The following is a 17567-nucleotide window of genomic DNA, read 5'->3' on the forward strand; positions in this document are numbered from 1 at the left end:
GAAACACAGAAATGCCAGAAAAAACTTGTGTGGGACTGTAAAAATGGGAATCCGACTAAGTTCGCCAAAGCGGTAGACAAATTCATTAGGCGCCTATAGGCCTAAAAGCCGTAGGGATGACTGGTGAATGTTGGAAAATGAAAGAAATTACCAACCTTTAAGCTGAAAGAAACCAAGCACGAGAGACAGATGGTATCCACTCCTCGAAGTTCAAAGAGCTGGATGGAAGCTTAAGGCTGCCACAAAAGAAAGAAAGTCCGAGATTTGGAAGGAGAAGGCACTGAAAGAGTGAAATGTGGAAGGTATTTCGAAGTTTAACGACCGCCAAAAGCAGTGACCCCTCGCGGGTGACCTGTGAGGATGGACAGAACTATGTCATCCCAAGACAGAAAGCAAATGCTTTTGCTACAATGTACCAATCAGTTAGCTCACTCAGGGTGCTGAAAGGTGAGAGGGGGATGAAAAAAGTGCTAAACTCCAACCTAAGATCGGACAAAAGATCATCAGAAGCAGACCAGGCCTTCACCACCGGCGAAGTAAGAGCTGCGCTGAAAAGTCTCAACCCTTCGAAGGCGGTGGGACCAGATTGTATCCACCCACGTTTTCTCCACAACCTGGGACCAACTGCGCTGTTAGTGATGGCTAGGATGTTGAATCTATCATCGTCAACTTTGCAGATCCCGCAAGAGTGGAGCGTAGCAGACATCAGGCCAGTGCCCAAAGCCGGAAGGGACCCAATGAAGCTGGATAGCAATCGACCGATTCCCTGACGTCAGTCGTAGGAAAGGTTATCGAGAGGCTCGTTGCGAATCAACTATGCTTCCTTGCTGAGACTCAAAAACTACTGTCAGAATCTTAAGATGGCTTTAGACCCGGCAGGAACACCGAAGACCAAGTCATTTGTTTATCAGAGTCTATCAGCAATGGCTTCCAATGCAATCCAATACAACAGACAGTCCTAGCTTTGATTGATTACTCGAAGACTTATGATCGAGTATGGCGGGACGCCCTCTTATTCAAGATGCGGAAGAGTGGGGTGCCAACCCACTGGGTCCAGGCCTGACTCTCAAACCGTATCAATTGGGCGACGTCAGAGGGTGTGAAAAGCAAGAAGAAAAACTTGAATGAAGGTGTGCCGCAGGGATCTGCCCTCTCACCACTGCTATTCCTGTTCTACATTAACGATCGAGACACCGGGCCAGGAGTACCTCAAGTCAGCATGTTTGCAGATGATGTGGCGATCTGGGTCCAAGACAAAGATCTCTCAGTGGCTGAGGAGGAATTGCAGCTGGCTCTCGATGCAGTGTCCCAGTGGAGCCTTAAGTAGAAAATGACCCTGTCTGCTCAGAAATCGGAATGTAACTTCTTTAGCACGAACTCCCAGGAGGTGAGCTGGTGCCCAAACCTCAAGCTAGACGGCCAACCGGTCCACTACAACACCAACCCTAAGTTCCTGGGCGTGACGTACGATCGGCAGCTGACTTTCAACCTGCATGGTTCAATTGTGGGGAATAGGTTAAAGCGACAAGCAGGAGCGCTGAGGGGACTGGCTTCAACCGACTGGGGGTATGAGAAGTCCACACTGAGAGCAATGTACATCGCCACAGGTCTCTCGCAGATCGATTATGCTGGTGCTGTCTGGCTGCCGTGGATCTCAAAAACCACAATGCAGAAACTTGAAATCTGCCAAAGATATGCTGGAAGAGTGATAACCGGACAACTCAAGACCACCCCAAATGAGGCGATTCTGGCTGAGGCCAACCTTCCCTCCAGACCCGCTCCACCCAAATATCTGTCATCGCCTTGGAAAAATCACTCAGGTGCGAACCCAGTAACCCAAGGCATGAAACGGCAGTAAAACCCCTTCACGCGGAGAACAAAGAAAATGAGCTGGCGTACAAAAGCCCAGAAAGTATGGGTGAGAATATTTGGAGAAGAAACACCTGCCACTAAACCAGGCCTATTGTCACCTTGGCTAGACCTCGGTAATCCCAAATTTGACAAGTCCTTTCAAAAGAAATCGACCGTTGATCCAGACAGAAATTACCACCTTGAGCGACTAGAGGAGAACTGGGAAGACTACGAGGCTACAGTCTACACAGACAGCTCAGCACGGGGGGTGTGGGGTACCACCATAGGCGGTAGCGGTGTAATAACCACTACAGGCCCACCGAGTGACCTGACGGTCCTCCAATCCTATGCGATGCCAGCAGGAAGATGGTGCTCTTCGTTCCAGGCAGAGGAGAAGGCAATCAGAGCCGCCCTGCAGCTTCTACTAGAAGAACCGAAGTGGAAAGAAGTCCGCCCTGTAACCGAGAGTCAGTCGTGCGTCCTAAAACTACAAAATCTACATCCCTCCAGCGAAACGCTGAACGAGGACGAAGCCGAAATCCTCAAATCCCTGGCTCTTCTGCATGAAAGGGGCTGCTGTATTACCTTCACATGGTGCCCTGGACATCGTGGAATCCCTGGGAATGAACTAGGCGACCAGTCTGTAAAGGAAGGCAAGGCCCTTGAGCAAGATGAGGTCACCAACCATTACGACTCGGCCAAGGCAGCCATTCGCTGGGCTACCAGAGGGCCACCAATCCAACACGAAAGAATGAGGCAGGTGTACGGAGAAAGAGGCAAAAAGGTCAACCGTGTGAAAGAGGCAACTTTATCTAGGAAGGAGCAGACTACCGTTGGCCGACTACGAAGTGGTGATCACCCAGAACTAAAATACTGGCTCCACAAGATTGATCAAGCTGAGGATATGGTCTGCAGGAAATGCGGCATCAGGGATGAAACAGCGGAGCACGTGTTCAAATGCCCAAGTATCCACGGGACCGCCGAAATGATCCCTCCAGACATTCTAACCACCAACCCTGGCCTCGCTCTTAGGATCTGGGAGAGGTGGAAACAAAGTCCTGACTTACCAGAGGTGATGAAACCTGGGGAACTGAGCAGACAATAACCCTACAAAACCCTTCAAGCCAAGTCAAGTTCAACTTTATTGTCAAATGTGCTGTATGTGCAACATGCGCAACAAACTTGTGTGCTTAACAACAACAACAATGACAGCACCGACAGTCAAATGGCGCCGACATTCCTCTCAATAAAATCAGTGCTGGTACACGCATGCTGCCGAGAAGGCGCAAGGACCAAGTACAGATTCTTCTCCTTTGAAGTGGCCAAAAATTGCTGAAAACAATCCACATCAGGTCCACAGGGGGGCTGTGTTGTGTCTGGTTGGATACCTGGGGTGCCCTAGTATGTCCTAGTTTTGGTCTGGTTGAGGGATAGCTAAAATTATTATTTTCAAAGATTTATTTAAAAATCGGTCAAAAAGGTCAATATGTCAGAAATCAGGTCAACATGTCACTTTTCAGAGGCCTTTTATTTGGCCTCAGACCCAAGTCTTTCTGCAATAACGAAGTGCACCACAACTGCCACGTGGGCCACGTTGACCACATTTTGCTCCTTTTTCCCCCTTTCATTTTTTCACTTCTTCCTGCCATATATCTCCCTTTCTTCAAAAAAACCTGGTCACTGATGCAAGTCAAATCAGGGCTAACATCTCATTTCACATACATTTTGAGAAATAACAGTAGAATCTGAGTGCAACATTTGCAGAATTTGGTTAATTAGGTGCTTAAAATTGGGTTTGAGTTGTTAACTTAGCCTCATGAGTGCCGTTTGGCTAGACGTTTTCATTACGTCATGCGGAGATTGTTTTTATTTGTAAATTTTATTATTTCATTTCATCTTATTTTATTGAGTTAGAATATTTTGCTCCTTTCACAGCAGTCAATTTTCTTGTGATGTACCCCTTCAAATTCCCATATGGATCTAAAGAATAAACGTCAACATCACAAAAAATGCATTGTGTAATTAATGCTGTTATTGCTAATTAATGCTGTACTTTTTTAATCGCTGTTAAGCGATTAAAAAAGTGTGTTATTAATTAAGTGTGTTATTAATTAATTAGGGTCTGTAATTAAATAATCTAATTAATCTATATTTTAACTCATCTAAAAATGACTGCGAAAACCCCTACTTTCATTTTAAATTCGTTACATTATTGAGGCAGATCAAAAGATAAAAAAAAAAAGTGGCATTATAAAGTATTTTATTGTTTTTCAGCAGACTTGGACAGATGCAGTCCTCACCATTTAATATCTGCTGTATTTGAGACCAGTCAAAGTCCTACCTGCAACCTTTAGTTTCGACCATGAGGGGAAATATCATTGTTTTGTTTTGGTTTTTTTTTTTTGTAAATCTCCAAAGAATTTCAAAATAAAAATAAAATACAACATCAGTTCCTTAAAAAGTGCTTAGGTTAAGATATCAAAAACAGTAAGAACAATTTTCTGAGCAATACAAGTACTCAACACTGAAGTTGCCTCAGATAATAAACAATAAATAAAACAGACCCTAAAAATCACAGTGCTGTAAATTAGCACTTCAGAAATAACACTGTTCATCATGACAAACTAAAAGTGCTGAAATGAATATCAATCACTTCTAGTAGTCTACAGAGGACACATCAATTATGCCTCGTACGTGGGGTGTTCTCGAGTTTAGTTTGCCGAAGAGCTTGCTATGTATGGCTCCCTCGCTATATTGCTATTGCTTTCGGTGCTAACATTAGCTGTGGCTGCACAGGCTGGGCGCTTTGCATTGATGTGGGAGGCTAAATTTGAGCTGCTTCAGTGGTAAGCAAACTCCTTCTTACAAGTTAGGCACAACATTCTGCCTTTAGCAATTGTGTTGTCAGGGTGTTTTTGGAATGTAAATTTTCCATTCATTTTGCCGAGAACTCTCACATACTTCTCACCGCTGCTTACTAAGCCCACCCATCTCCAATGGGAGCCTATCAGCTTCAGCTAAACAAGCCCCAACATAATGGCAGCCAATCAATGTCCACTTCAGGCTGTGACTGACAGTTGTTTCCCCCACCCTCAACAACTCGAACACAGGAAGCCAACACATAAAAAGGGCTATTAGAAAAAGGCAACCCACCAACAAAAACAATAAAGGCAGAGAATAAAGTGTAGATTACCGCGATTTAAAAAATTAACGCATCCAATGTGATGTAATTAATTTATCACAATTAACGCAACAATAAAAACCTCTCTTATTTAATCAGTTATACACATTTACACTTGAAAAACTGATCTCATAAATGAAGCATCCTTCTAATTAATTACAAATTTCAAACGTTTTTTAAAAATCTGTTTAACATTTTAAAATCAATCAAATCGCCACCACAGACATGGTGCCTCTAGAGGCGTTTGAGTTTAATGCAGGCAGTAAACAAGCCGTCATTTCATTTTAAACAAGTAATTGAGACATTATCACTTCGACATCAACATATTCAGTATCACTGTCAGGGAGCTTTATGACAAATGATCAGCATTGCATCTAGAACGAGATTAAGAACATTAGCATGATGCATCTCACCTGAACAAAGCTTTTCTTTGCTTCCTCTGGGCTACAGGGAAATGTGTTAGTGCGGCAGCACCACGGTGGCAGGTTGCCACCGTTCTTTTTTGCAAAATTTGAATCCACAAAGTCTGCGGAACTGGTGAAACCACAGCAGTTCATCTGGAAAACACACACACACACACACACACACACACACACACACACAATTTTCAGGGCATTGAAACAATCAAATTGTTGGGATTGTATGATTGCCTTTTTCGACTGAGCCAGTAGAGGGCAATATAGCTCTACTTTTGTTTCAGAGTGACTGACGTGGTCGGCCCTATAAAAAGGGACACACCTTTTCTTATCTTTTTCTCTCCACCTGTTCAATAAAACACGCCGATACATGGCTAATGGAAACACCTTGCTCAACTTGTCATTCTTGGATGCTAGGCAGAAGGATGCCAATCTGCACGTGCTGTGAAGCGACTCTGCTAACAGGACCGTTCTGATTGCCTTTTGTCCTATCATTTGAGCGAGATTAAATTCATGATGGTAGGCTAGATAAAACTATTCTAGCCTGAGTGTTGCTGTGGAAACCTAATTTAGAGGCACGCCTGAAGCACAAATGGTATTAGTCTTTGATGAGATGGCAAAATGACGATGCATGGACCTTGGCCTTTGCTGAATCAACAACAGGCATTTGAGTAGACTAACCTACATTAATTTATTTCATTCATTATCACAACAATTGTAAAGCACTATAAGGCCAAAGGTCATTGTGTACCTGTTTGGTGAGTCACTTAAATAGATTTTGACAGGCATAGATAAAAAAAAAAAAAATACATGATAAAAAAAACGAACTCATGGCATGATGATGTCTGTATAGTTGCTTGTAATTGCTACATTTAAATTCCAACACCCTTATCAGCATTGGAAATGCATCTTGTATGTCAAAAAAATGTTCCCTGATGCTGAATTCTTCTTTCCTCACCAATTAATATGATATATTATCAGCGGCATGTACAAACCCAATTTCATTAAAAGTGGGACATTGTGTTAAACCCAAATAAAAACGGAATAAAATGATTTGCCAACAATGTTCAACTTATTTATAATTGAGTACACGACAAAGTATTTAATTTTCAAACTGATCATCTTTATTGTTTTTACCAAATAATGATTAACTTGAGATTTTATGGCTGCAACAAAAAAGCTCTTTGTTGCATCAGTTTTTCTTTTAAAACATTTAATAAGTGTTTGGGTACCGAGGACAACAATTGTTGAAGCTTTGTCAGTGGAATTCGTTCCCATTCTTGCTTGATGCACAGCTTCTGTTCAAATGTCCGGAGTCTCTGTTATCGTATTGTACCACACATTTTCAATGGGAGACAGGTCTGGACTGCAGACAGGGAGATCTAGTACCTTAATGCTATTGTAACACATGCAGAGTGTGGTTTGGCATTGTCTTGCTGAAATCAGCAGGGGTGTCCATGACAAATCATTGCTTGGATGGCAGCCTATGCTTCTCCAAAACCTGTATATACCTTTCAGCATTAATGGTGCCTTCACACATGTCTAAGTATGCCATAAGAACTAACACATCCCCATACCGTCAGTGATGTTGGCTTTGGAACTTTGGTCTATAAGAGTACATATATCTCTCTTCGTCTTTGGCCCGGAGGGCACGAAATGCATGAGTTCCAATAGCAATTTGAAATGTGGACTCGTCAGACCACAAAACACTTTTTCACTTTGCATCAGTTCATCATAGATGAGCCCGGGCCCAGAGATGCTGGTGGAGTTTCTGGGTGTTGTTGATGAATGGCTTTTGCTTTGCAAAGTAGAGATTTAAATTGCACTTACCAACATTGGTTTTCTGAAGTGTTCCTGAGCCCAGATATCCTATACACACTGACTTTGGTTTTTGATGCAGTGCCGCCTGAGAGATCAATGGTCACGGGCATTTCAAGTTGGGTTTTGGCCTTTCCGCTTACATGCATATAAAGTTTCTCCACTTCCTCTAATATTTGTGGCCTTTGTTTGCTAAACACACAAGATCCTTTAGCCACATCACTGACTTTAAGATGGTCTTTCTTTTTTAGGATGCTGCTGATCGTTGATTTCGGCATGCCGAACTCCTTAGCCAACACAGACACACGCAAACCGGATTCATATTTCACAATCAAATCTTTCTTAAATGCAATAGTTTTGCACACTATTTTCCTCTTTTTTCACCAGCTTTACTACTTCCACTTGCTTTCTTTGGTGCCATACAGAATTAACAGTTCCACTTCCTCGTCTATCCGAGGAAGCGTCACTTCCTCGTGTAAGGAAGTCTAAAGGAGTCGAGTGTCACAGGGAGTCAAGAAACATTGTGAAGCGTAAAGCAATTTTTTGTTTGCTAAACAGCACAGAAATGATTCTTCTTTTATTCAGAAATCCCACTCAGTCACTAATGATTTGTGGTTATGGAAAGGTCAGTGGGGTAATGATTTGTGGTTGGCACATGGATCTGAAACACCAGTTCTCTGGGAGTGTTTTACATTTTGTATGCGATAAAGCAGGTCATTTCCTTTTACAAGTAATCAACACAGGAAACATCAATATAATAATGGTTAACATATATGGGTACAACTCAAATTACGAAAATAATAACCTTTTTGAAGAATGAGGAAAAACATATTTAACATACACTTGCTAACTTTCCAAATTCTGGTCTAGTTATAGGCGGAGACCCGTCTTTGCTGGTGCCCCCCCTTGGAGTACCCGGAACTCCTGAAGCCGGTTGTCTCTTTAAATGGTTCGGGCAAAGAGAGAGTCCAGGTCTGCAGGTAAATCTAATGGCAATACAGTGAAACTCCTCGAGAACGAAACCCACATGGGCGAAAATACCCCCTAATGTGAAAAAATCTTCATGCATTAACACCATTCCCATTCTACTGCCCCCCATACGACGAAAAAAAACCCTGTTGCGTTATACGAAATCATTTTCTCTGCTCCAGCCTCGCGAAGACGTTCACGACAATGAAGTCTAATCCAACAGCGACCCCTACTGCTTCGTTCGGAATCGGCAACAGCAACCACCACACTGGTATACATCGTGAACAATGTTTATTTCGGTCAGAGCTGCGACTTTCCTGAACACAACATACTCATAGCTGCCCTGCCATTGGCTTACCGAGCATCATCCTGGCCTCCGATTGGCCAAGAGGGACCTCACTGTCTATGTGTGTAGATACTGAAGCTAGATCCGAAGAAGATACAGTGGAATGCATCCGATTAGCTGCTCAGAGTAAATTGCTTATGGCTCGACGGACATTCAAATAAACAAACGTTTCCTCGTATTACAAGTAAAGCATTTTCCTTGAAAATGCTTTACTTGTTATCATGCTAAAAACCTGACGCTAACTGGAGCGCTAATGAGAGAGAAGCGCTCCAGTTAGCGTAAGGTTTTTAGCCTTCGAGAGCTAACGATGGCCATCGAGGACGACGAAGCGACCCGTGGCTGGCTTAAAAGTTCATTGCATGACATTGGCTGAGCAACGCTGTCTTGGGTGGCGATCGAGGGGAGGTCGAGTTAAAGACAGTGAGATGGTGGAAAGAAAAGCCAGTATTTGTTATTGTTAGATTCAGACGAGTATGGACGTTGCATTGCTAAAATGGCTACAAAATGGACCTTTGGATGTCAAGCAGCTAAGACAAGAAAAGCTCTGATGCTGGAAGAGAGGGTAAAAGTGATCAAAATGAAAGACGGAGCAAGCAAAATAAAAGACATTATCCAAGAAATTGATGTAAGTGAAAGTTGAATGCTGATCGTAAATTTCACAATTTCTTTCCCTTTTTTTCTTTCTACACTGACAATATGAAGTGTCAAATAAGTGTGCTCATACTTATGCACTATTGAAATAAAAATAAAGAGTACACATACGATTGTGTGTGCGTGTACACATACGTTTGTGTGTGTTTGTGTGTGTGTGTTTACATCTGAGATCAAATTTGCTACAGTGCAAATCCCCTGTTGTGAAAAATGTCTTGCTGCAAACATGATTTCGTTGTAGAGGAGTTTCACTGTAGTTGTTCTTGAACAGGGTCCGCCAGCCCCTTCAAAAAGACATCATAAAGTGCTGTGGCATTTTACCCACTCTAAGCAGTCAGTGTTGAAGATCATGGCATAGTTACAGACATACCGGTCGTCCTTCGCTTGCCCCGGCCCACTCAGCTCCCTTGCTTTCTCCTGTTGGGACAGATGAGTCCCCTGTGCATATACAGTAGATCTGCAACGAGCTGCTCTGCCCCCCGCTGTGTCCATACTGTTAATGCGAATAATAACTCCACTTGTATGATGGTCGTAGAACTCTTTATTTTGCGACCGCTCACCTTAACCAACAGAAGGATCATCCCTCCACACTCCACAAAACCCGTGCTATGTACCCCCTTCCTCAAGGCAACACTGCCCCCTAGCATTCTAATATTGTAAAGGTTATTACTAAAAATAAAACAACAATCTCAGTTCTCTACTCGATCGGCAAATTGGTGCCGTTGTTAAATCCAGCTTCTTTCACCTTAGACAGCTGGCCAAAATAAAACCTCTCCTCTCACATGAACACTTTGAGACAGTAATTCATGCCTTTGTCACATCCCGGCTCGATTACTGCAATGCCCTTTACTTTGGAGTCAGCCAGTCCTCCATTAAGCACCTTCAGCTGGTCCAGAATGCCGCTGCTCGCCTCTTGACTGGTACTCGTAAGAGGGAGCACATAACTCCTACTCTGGCATCCCTTCACTGGCTCCCCATTCATTTTAGAGTTATTTTCAAGATCCTCTTATTTGTTTTCAAATCTCTGAATAATCTCGCGCCACCTTACCTCTCTGAGCTCATCCGCCCCTACACACCTGCCCGGTGCCTCAGGTCTGTGGACCAGACCTTATTAGAAGTACCAAGAACTAAACTGAGGCTCAGAGGGGATCGAGCCTTTTCTGTTGCTGGTCCCTCTCTCTGGAATGACCTCCCACTGAACATTCGGCAAGCCTCCTCGCTGCCCATCTTCAAAACCCTCCTCAAAACTCACTTGTATTCTTTGGCATTCGACTCAGCATGACTTAGATTTGTTCTTGGTTTTACTGTTTGGTGCTTTCTACCGCCTTTATTACCGATTTGTCTTACTGTTTATTGTGCATGTTAAATTGCTCCATGTACAGCACTTTGTATGCAGCGATGGCTGTTTGAAAGTGCTCTATAAATACTGTTGACTTGACTTGACTTGACTTCTTTAACAAAAAAAAAGATGTACTGCTCAATTCAACAAGAAAAAGCAGAATTGAACATTACATTTGAAAGTATAATGTGTATAGTGAACAGTGTGTCGGTTCATTTAATTGTCCAATGCCCTTCATAGAGAGCCTTGAGTAACAATGCCGGAGATGCTCCCTTTTTTGTTAGACAGTCTGCCAATTGATCTTTGGTACTTGACCATAGCACCCGTTGGACTCCTTTTGATTGGATCAGCTCTTTAATAGAACTGATTTCCAAGCGTAGCCTTTTCTCAGCAACAGACTTGGTGGATTTGAATGCCTCCATAAGCGAATGATTATCGGTGACACAAATGATCGGCACATATTGGTTAGTACTATCAGCATAGAGCTCAGAGAATAATGTTGACAGAAAAATGGCATTGTCAATTCCCTCAGCCATAGCCAATGTCTCACCTGCTCGTGTACTCCTGACAATTCTCTTAATTTTCTTTGACTGCCACGAGATGGGAGAAAACCGGCCGCTTTCGCCCATCAAAACAACAAAGTGCCCACCTTGGGTGCCCCCATCAGAGAGATTTGCAAAAGATGCATCAGTGTATGCAAACAAGATGGATGAACTTCTTCTCCTCACAAAGACCAACAAAACCTTTGCACGTTCTGCTGCGCTCTGCTTCACTGAAACCTGGCTCAGTGACCGCCACCCGGATTCCGCGCTACATCTACCCGGCTTCCGCCTTCTCCGAGCCGACCGCGACACGGAGCTATCAGGGAAATCGAAAGGTGGCGGGATTTGCTTCTATATCAACAAAGAATGGTGCACTGATGTCACGAAGCTCGACGCACACTGCAGCCCGGACCTGGAGTCGCTGTCTTTAAACTGCAAGCCATTCTACTCGCCACGTGAGTTCACCTCCTTTTTACTAATCGGTGTTTACATTGTGCCACAAGCTAACGCTAACACGGCGATACAAACGCTAGCCGAACAAGTAAACAAACTCGAACTAAAATACCCAGAGTCACCCCTGATAATTTTGGGCGATTTTAATAGAGCACATCTTAACCGTGAACTTCCCAGATATAAGCAGCACATCGACTGTTTCACCAGAGAAGGCAACATTCTAGACCACTGCTATACAACAATCAAAAATTCATACCGATCGGTCGCCCGTGCAGCATTGGGTCTTTCTGACCACAATTTAATCCACTTAATACCTACATACAGACAGAAACTCAAATGTGCTAAACCGGTTGTTAAGACTGTGAAAAAATGGACAGATGAAGCAAAGCTAGCTCTACAAGAATGCTTAGACTGCACTGATTGGGGCGTCTTTGAAACTTCAACGGGCACACTGGATGAATACACAGACACTGTAACATCATACATCAGTTTCTGTGAGGACATGTGTGTACCAACGAAGTCCTTCCGCTCCTTCAACAATAACAAGCCATGGTTTACTCCCAAACTCGGGCAACTCAGGAAAGAGAAAGAGGCCGCATTTAGAAGTGGAGATCGGGCACTGTACAAACACGCCCGAAACCAATTGACAAAGGAAATTAACATCGCTAAGAGAAGCTATGCAGAGAGGCTGAAAAACCAGTTCTCTGCTAACGACTCTGCATCTGTATGGAATGGCCTGAAAGCAATCACTAACTATAGAATGCCATCCCCCCAAACAGTGAACAATAAGGGTCTTGCTAATGAACTAAACATGTTTTTCTGCCGATTTGAAAAGGACACCCCCATTTCCCACACACACCCACTACCAGAAACTACTCTATCTACCCCTCCACCCTCTTTTTCTCCTCTACAGATCCACGAACAGGACGTGAGACGGCTCTTCAAGCAGCAGAAGATCAAGAAAGCTGCGGGGCCCGACAAAGTGTCCCCCTCCTGCCTGAAAGTCTGCGCTGACCAGCTGGCTCCGGTCTTCACACAAATCTTCAAGAGATCTCTGGAGCTGTGTGAGGTCCCATCCTGCTTCAAACAGTCTACCATCATCCCAGTTCCCAAGAAATCGGCAACATCGGAACTGAACGACTATAGGCCTGTCGCCCTGACGTCTGTGGTCATGAAGTCCTTTGAACGCCTTGTGCTGAACCACCTAAAGAACGTCACCGGACCCCTGCTGGACCCTCTCCAGTTTGCCTACCGGACAAACAGGTCTGTGGAAGACGCAGTCAACATAGGTCTGCACTACATCCTCGAGCACCTCGACAGCACAGGGACCTATGCAAGGATTCTGTTTGTGGATTTCAGCTCTGCGTTCAACACCATCATCCCGGAACTCCTCACCCCCAAACTTCTCCACCTCGGTGTGTCCCCTACGATCTGCCAGTGGATCCTCAGCTTCCTGACGGGACGGACACAACAGGTGAGACTGGGAGCAACAACATCATCAATACGCACCACCAGCACTGGAGCCCCACAGGGATGTGTTCTCTCTCCACTGCTCTTCTCTCTCTACACAAACGATTGCACCTCAACAGATCCAGCTGTCAAACTCATAAAGTTCGCAGACGACACCACGGTCATCGGTCTCATCAAAGACGGTGACGAGTCTGCGTACCGCCAACAAGTGGAGCAGCTGGAGCTCTGGTGCAGCCGACACAACCTCGGGCTGAACACGCTCAAGACTGTAAAGATGATCGTGGACTTCAGGAAACATTCTTCTCCACAGTTGCCCCTCACACTATCCAACTGCCCTGTGTCAACCGTCGAGACCTTCAAGTTCCTGGGAATCACAGTCTCCCAGGACATGAAGTGGGAAGTCAACACCATCTCCATCCTGAAAAGGGCCCGGCAGAGGATGTACTTCCTGAGGCTGCTGAGGAAGCATGGCCTGCCACAGGAGGTGCTACGACAGTTCTACACGGCAGTCATCGAATCAATCCTGTGTTCTTCCATCACGGTTTGGTTTGGGGCCGCCACAAAAAAGGACAAAATCCGACTTCAACGGACAGTTAGGACGGCGGAAAAAATCGTTGGCACCGCCCTACCCACTCTTGAGGACTTGCACACTGCAAGAATCAAGACAAGGGCACGGAAAATCCTCCTGGATCCCCCGCACCCTGCCCACCACCTTTTCCAGCTACTCCCCTCAGGCAGACGCTACAGATCCCTGCGCACCAAATCCAGTAGACACTTAAACAGCTTCTTCCCTCTAGCCATTAACTCCTTAAACAGTCACTGACGTAGTCACTCTTCTTTTACTACAAATACTGCTACTGGTTACTCTAAAATGGTTCAATGATTTGTTGTTTACGATGATACTAATGCAGCGTGTTATACCGGAGACAAATTCCTTGTGTGTTCTACATACTTGGCCAATAAAGATGATTGTGATTCTGATTCTGATTCTGATTTACCGAGGTGTCTAAAGCTCAACTCAACTGATTTGGTCTTAAGCTTAGACACAACTCTGTTTGCTTCATGAATTGTTTGTATGGCAGCATATTTGAGATTTGCAGCCAGATTAATAATAATAATAATTATGCATTACATTTGCAAGTGCCTTTCACAACACTCAAGGACACTTTACAACCAAGAGCAATAATAAAACCACAGATAAAATAATAAACAAAGAAAGACAGAGTTAAGGTGGATAAGCAAGTCTGAATAGGTGGGTTTTGAGCTGGGTTTTGAATATGGAAAGAGAGTCAATATTACGAATGTTGGGAGGAAGTGAGTTCCAGAGTTTGGGGGCAGAGCGACTGAAGGCTCTGCACCCCATTGTACTGAGACGGGCAGAGGGTAGAAAAAGGTGGAGGGAGGATGAGGACCTGAGTGAGCGAGAGGGAATGAAAATTTGAAGAAGATCTGACAGATAGGGGGGCGCAAGGTTATGGATGGCTTTGAATGTATAGAGAAGTAATTTGAAGTTGATTCTAAATTTGACAGGAAGCCAGTGGAGCTGTCGGAGGATGGGGGTGATATGATGGAGGAGGGGGTTCTCGTGATGATCCGGGCTGCTGAATTCTGAACAAGTTGAAGTTTATGGAGGAATTTTTGATGGACACCGAAGAGAAGTGAGTTACTGTAGTCGATACGGGAAGTGACGAGACTGAACAAGGATAGAAGTGGTGTGAGGAGTGAGTGAGGGACGGAGGCGGTTTATATTGCGAAGGTGGAAATGAGCTGACCGGGTAATGTTATTGATGTGGGAGTGAAAGGATAGTGAACTGTCAAGGATGACACCCAGACTCTTCACCTGGGGGGAAAGAGATATAGTGGCATTATCAATTTTGAGGGAAAAACTGTCGGCTTTGTTTAGAGTAGATTTGGTACAGACGAGTAGGAGTTCTGTTTTATTGCTGTTTAGCTTGAGGAAATTATGGGTGAACCAAGATTTGATTTCTGAGAGACAGTGAGAGAGGGATGAGGGTGGGAGAGAAGTGTCGGGTTTGCTGGAGAGGTAGAGCTGGGTGTCATCTGCAAAGCAGTGAAAGTGTAAGCCAAATTTGCGAAAAATGTTTCCGAGCGGAAGGAGGTAGATAATGAAAAGGAGCGGACCTAGGACAGAACCCTGGGGAACACCAGAAGAGACGGGGAGGGATTGTGAAGTAAAAGAATTAAGTTGGATGAACTGAGAGCGGCCAGTGAGATATGAGTGGAACCAACGTAGAGGGGTGTTGGTGATGCCTATGGTAGAAAGTCTGTTGAGGAGGATGGGGTGAGAGATTGTGTCGAAGGCTGCACTCAGGTCAAGGAGGATGAGGATGGAGATTAGGCCAGAGTCTGCTGCCATGAGAAGATCGTTTGTGATTTTTATGAGGGCTGTTTCAGTACTGTGATGGGGACGGAAGCCGGACTGGAACTGTTCATAAAGACTATTGTCGGTGAGGTGGGAGTGGAGCTGAGAGGCGACAGTTTTCTCAAGAATTTTAGAAATGAAGGGAAGATGGGAAATTGGGATCTGAACCGGGTTTTTTCAGGATTGGGGTGACAGCTGCAGTTTTGAAGGGCAGAGGAACAATTCCAGTTGACAGAGAGGAATGGATAATGGCTGAGATGAAGGGAAGCAGAGAGGGTAGGCAGGATTTGACCAGAACTGTGGGGAGGGGATCGAGCTGACAGGAGGAAGTCTTGGATTTAATGATGAGGTCTGAAATTAATGAGAGATGGGGGAGTTCAAAAGAAGAGAACAGTTTGCAAGGGGTGAGAAGGTCAGAGGAGGGGAAAGGTACAGAGGAGCCCAGATGCTGGTGGATTTTGTTGATTTTTTCGTTGAAAAAGAGGAGAAGTGCGTTGCAGGTGTCAAGAGAATAAAAGTGAGGTGGTAGGGAGTCAGGGGGTTGAGTGATTCTGTTCCAAAGGGAAAAGAGAGTCTTTGTATTTCCAGCATTGGAGCAGATGAGTCCAGAGTAGTAATGTGATTTTGCTTGAGAGATAGAATCCATGTAGAGGGATAGTTGAGCTGCACAGATGTCCTTGTGAGCAGTGAGACCGGTTTTCCTATAAAGTCTCTCAAGCTGCCGGGTTTGGGATTTCAAGGAACGGAGATGAGGGGTGAACCAAGGGGCAGACCGAGTAAAAAGGACAAAGCGGGACTTGACAGGGGCGAGCGTATTGAGGATGCTGATGAGACCAGAGTTATATCGGAAAACCAAATCATCAGGAGTGGAATCAATGTCCGGAGTCAGGGTGGTCAGCCATGCAGTGAGAGAGTCAATGTTAATGTCTTTAATATTACGGTAAACGATGGTCCGGGGTGATTTGGCAATTGAGAGCTGGAGCATAATGTTGAATGAGATAAGGAAGTGGTCCGTTATTGGAAGTTCGTCAGCAGTACAGTTGGAGGGGGAAAGACCAGAGCAGCAGATCAGATCCAGGGTGTGACCTTTGATGTGTGTGGGAAAATCTACAAATTGATCAAAACCAAAACTGTTAAGTGAAGATGTGAAGTCAATGGTGAGAGGAAGAGCAGTGTTGTCCATATGTATATTAAAATCTCCCAGGATTATTATATTTGGTGACAGAGAGGAGAGATGGGTGAGGACAGCAGACAGTTCATTTAAGAAGTCACGGTGGGGTTTGGGGGAGCGGTACACTGTGGCAATAATCGTGGGAATGGATCCGGATATTTGACAGGCAAGGCATTCAAAGGAGGAAAGTGGAGGGAGAGAAACCGGAAGTACTTTCCACTTCTCGCGGTATAGTATCGCGAGACCTCCTCCCCAACCGGAATCGCGGGGCTTGGAAATGTAAACAAATCCTGGGAGAGTGGAATCGTTCAGCTGTGAGAAGTCCCCGGGAGTTTGCCAGGTTTCATTTAAACAGAGAATGTCAATCTTACAGTCAGTGAGGATATCCTGAATGAGATTACCCTTCCCAGTAAGCGAACGGATGTTAAGTAGCCCAAAGTTGACGGCGGCAGTCTCGCTGCTGCGGGGACCGTTAGCCGACCTAGCCAAGCCGGCTAACGCACGATGGTCAATGGACCGGCCGGCATTTCTGGATGGCCGACGGGAGGATGACCAGAAGGAGGTGATGCTGTTGGAGCAGCGGCAGCCAAAACGCGTCAGCGTTCACTCAACCCGGAAGCCAGATTACTGGCATCAAACATGACATCGGGTCTGCTCTGTCTTGCAACCCACAAAAGTTGCCCTATTTTCGACCGTAGCTGATCTCTTTGCTCATCAGTAACAGGTGAAGCTTGCTCAGCTGCTCGCGATGGTGTTAGATGTATAGTCTGTAAATTCTCGATGTATGTGGGTTGGTGTATTTTTACCCTGTCGTCAGAGGTTACAAAATCGACACCCACAAAAGAAAAATTATCATGAGCTTCACGACCAACATTGAATTTCTCTTTGAGATGCACCATGACAGTCAGTTCAAACATATGAGACCCACCCCAAATGAAATCATCAACATGACAAGCAAGAACCCCAGTTACATTTTT

At 44.7% G+C, this 17567-nt stretch overlaps 1 protein-coding gene across 3 annotated transcripts in view; it reads right to left on the bottom strand.

Annotated features, from left to right (window-relative positions):
* tspan1 (tetraspanin 1) overlaps window positions 1–17567 on the bottom strand; it is a 67669-nt gene that overhangs the window by 19244 nt on the left and 30858 nt on the right. For all 3 annotated transcript variants that reach the window (XM_086116709.1, XM_086116706.1, XM_086116708.1), the window contains exon 5: window positions 5446–5589. In XM_086116709.1, the coding sequence (XP_085972835.1) occupies window positions 5446–5589 (144 nt within the window). The remainder of the gene's footprint in view (window positions 1–5445; window positions 5590–17567) is intronic.

This window comes from Hippocampus guttulatus, chromosome 7 (assembly GCF_054856545.1).
Source record: "Hippocampus guttulatus isolate MCC_2025c chromosome 7, RoL_Hgut_1.0, whole genome shotgun sequence".
NCBI lineage: Eukaryota > Metazoa > Chordata > Actinopteri > Syngnathiformes > Syngnathidae > Hippocampus > Hippocampus guttulatus.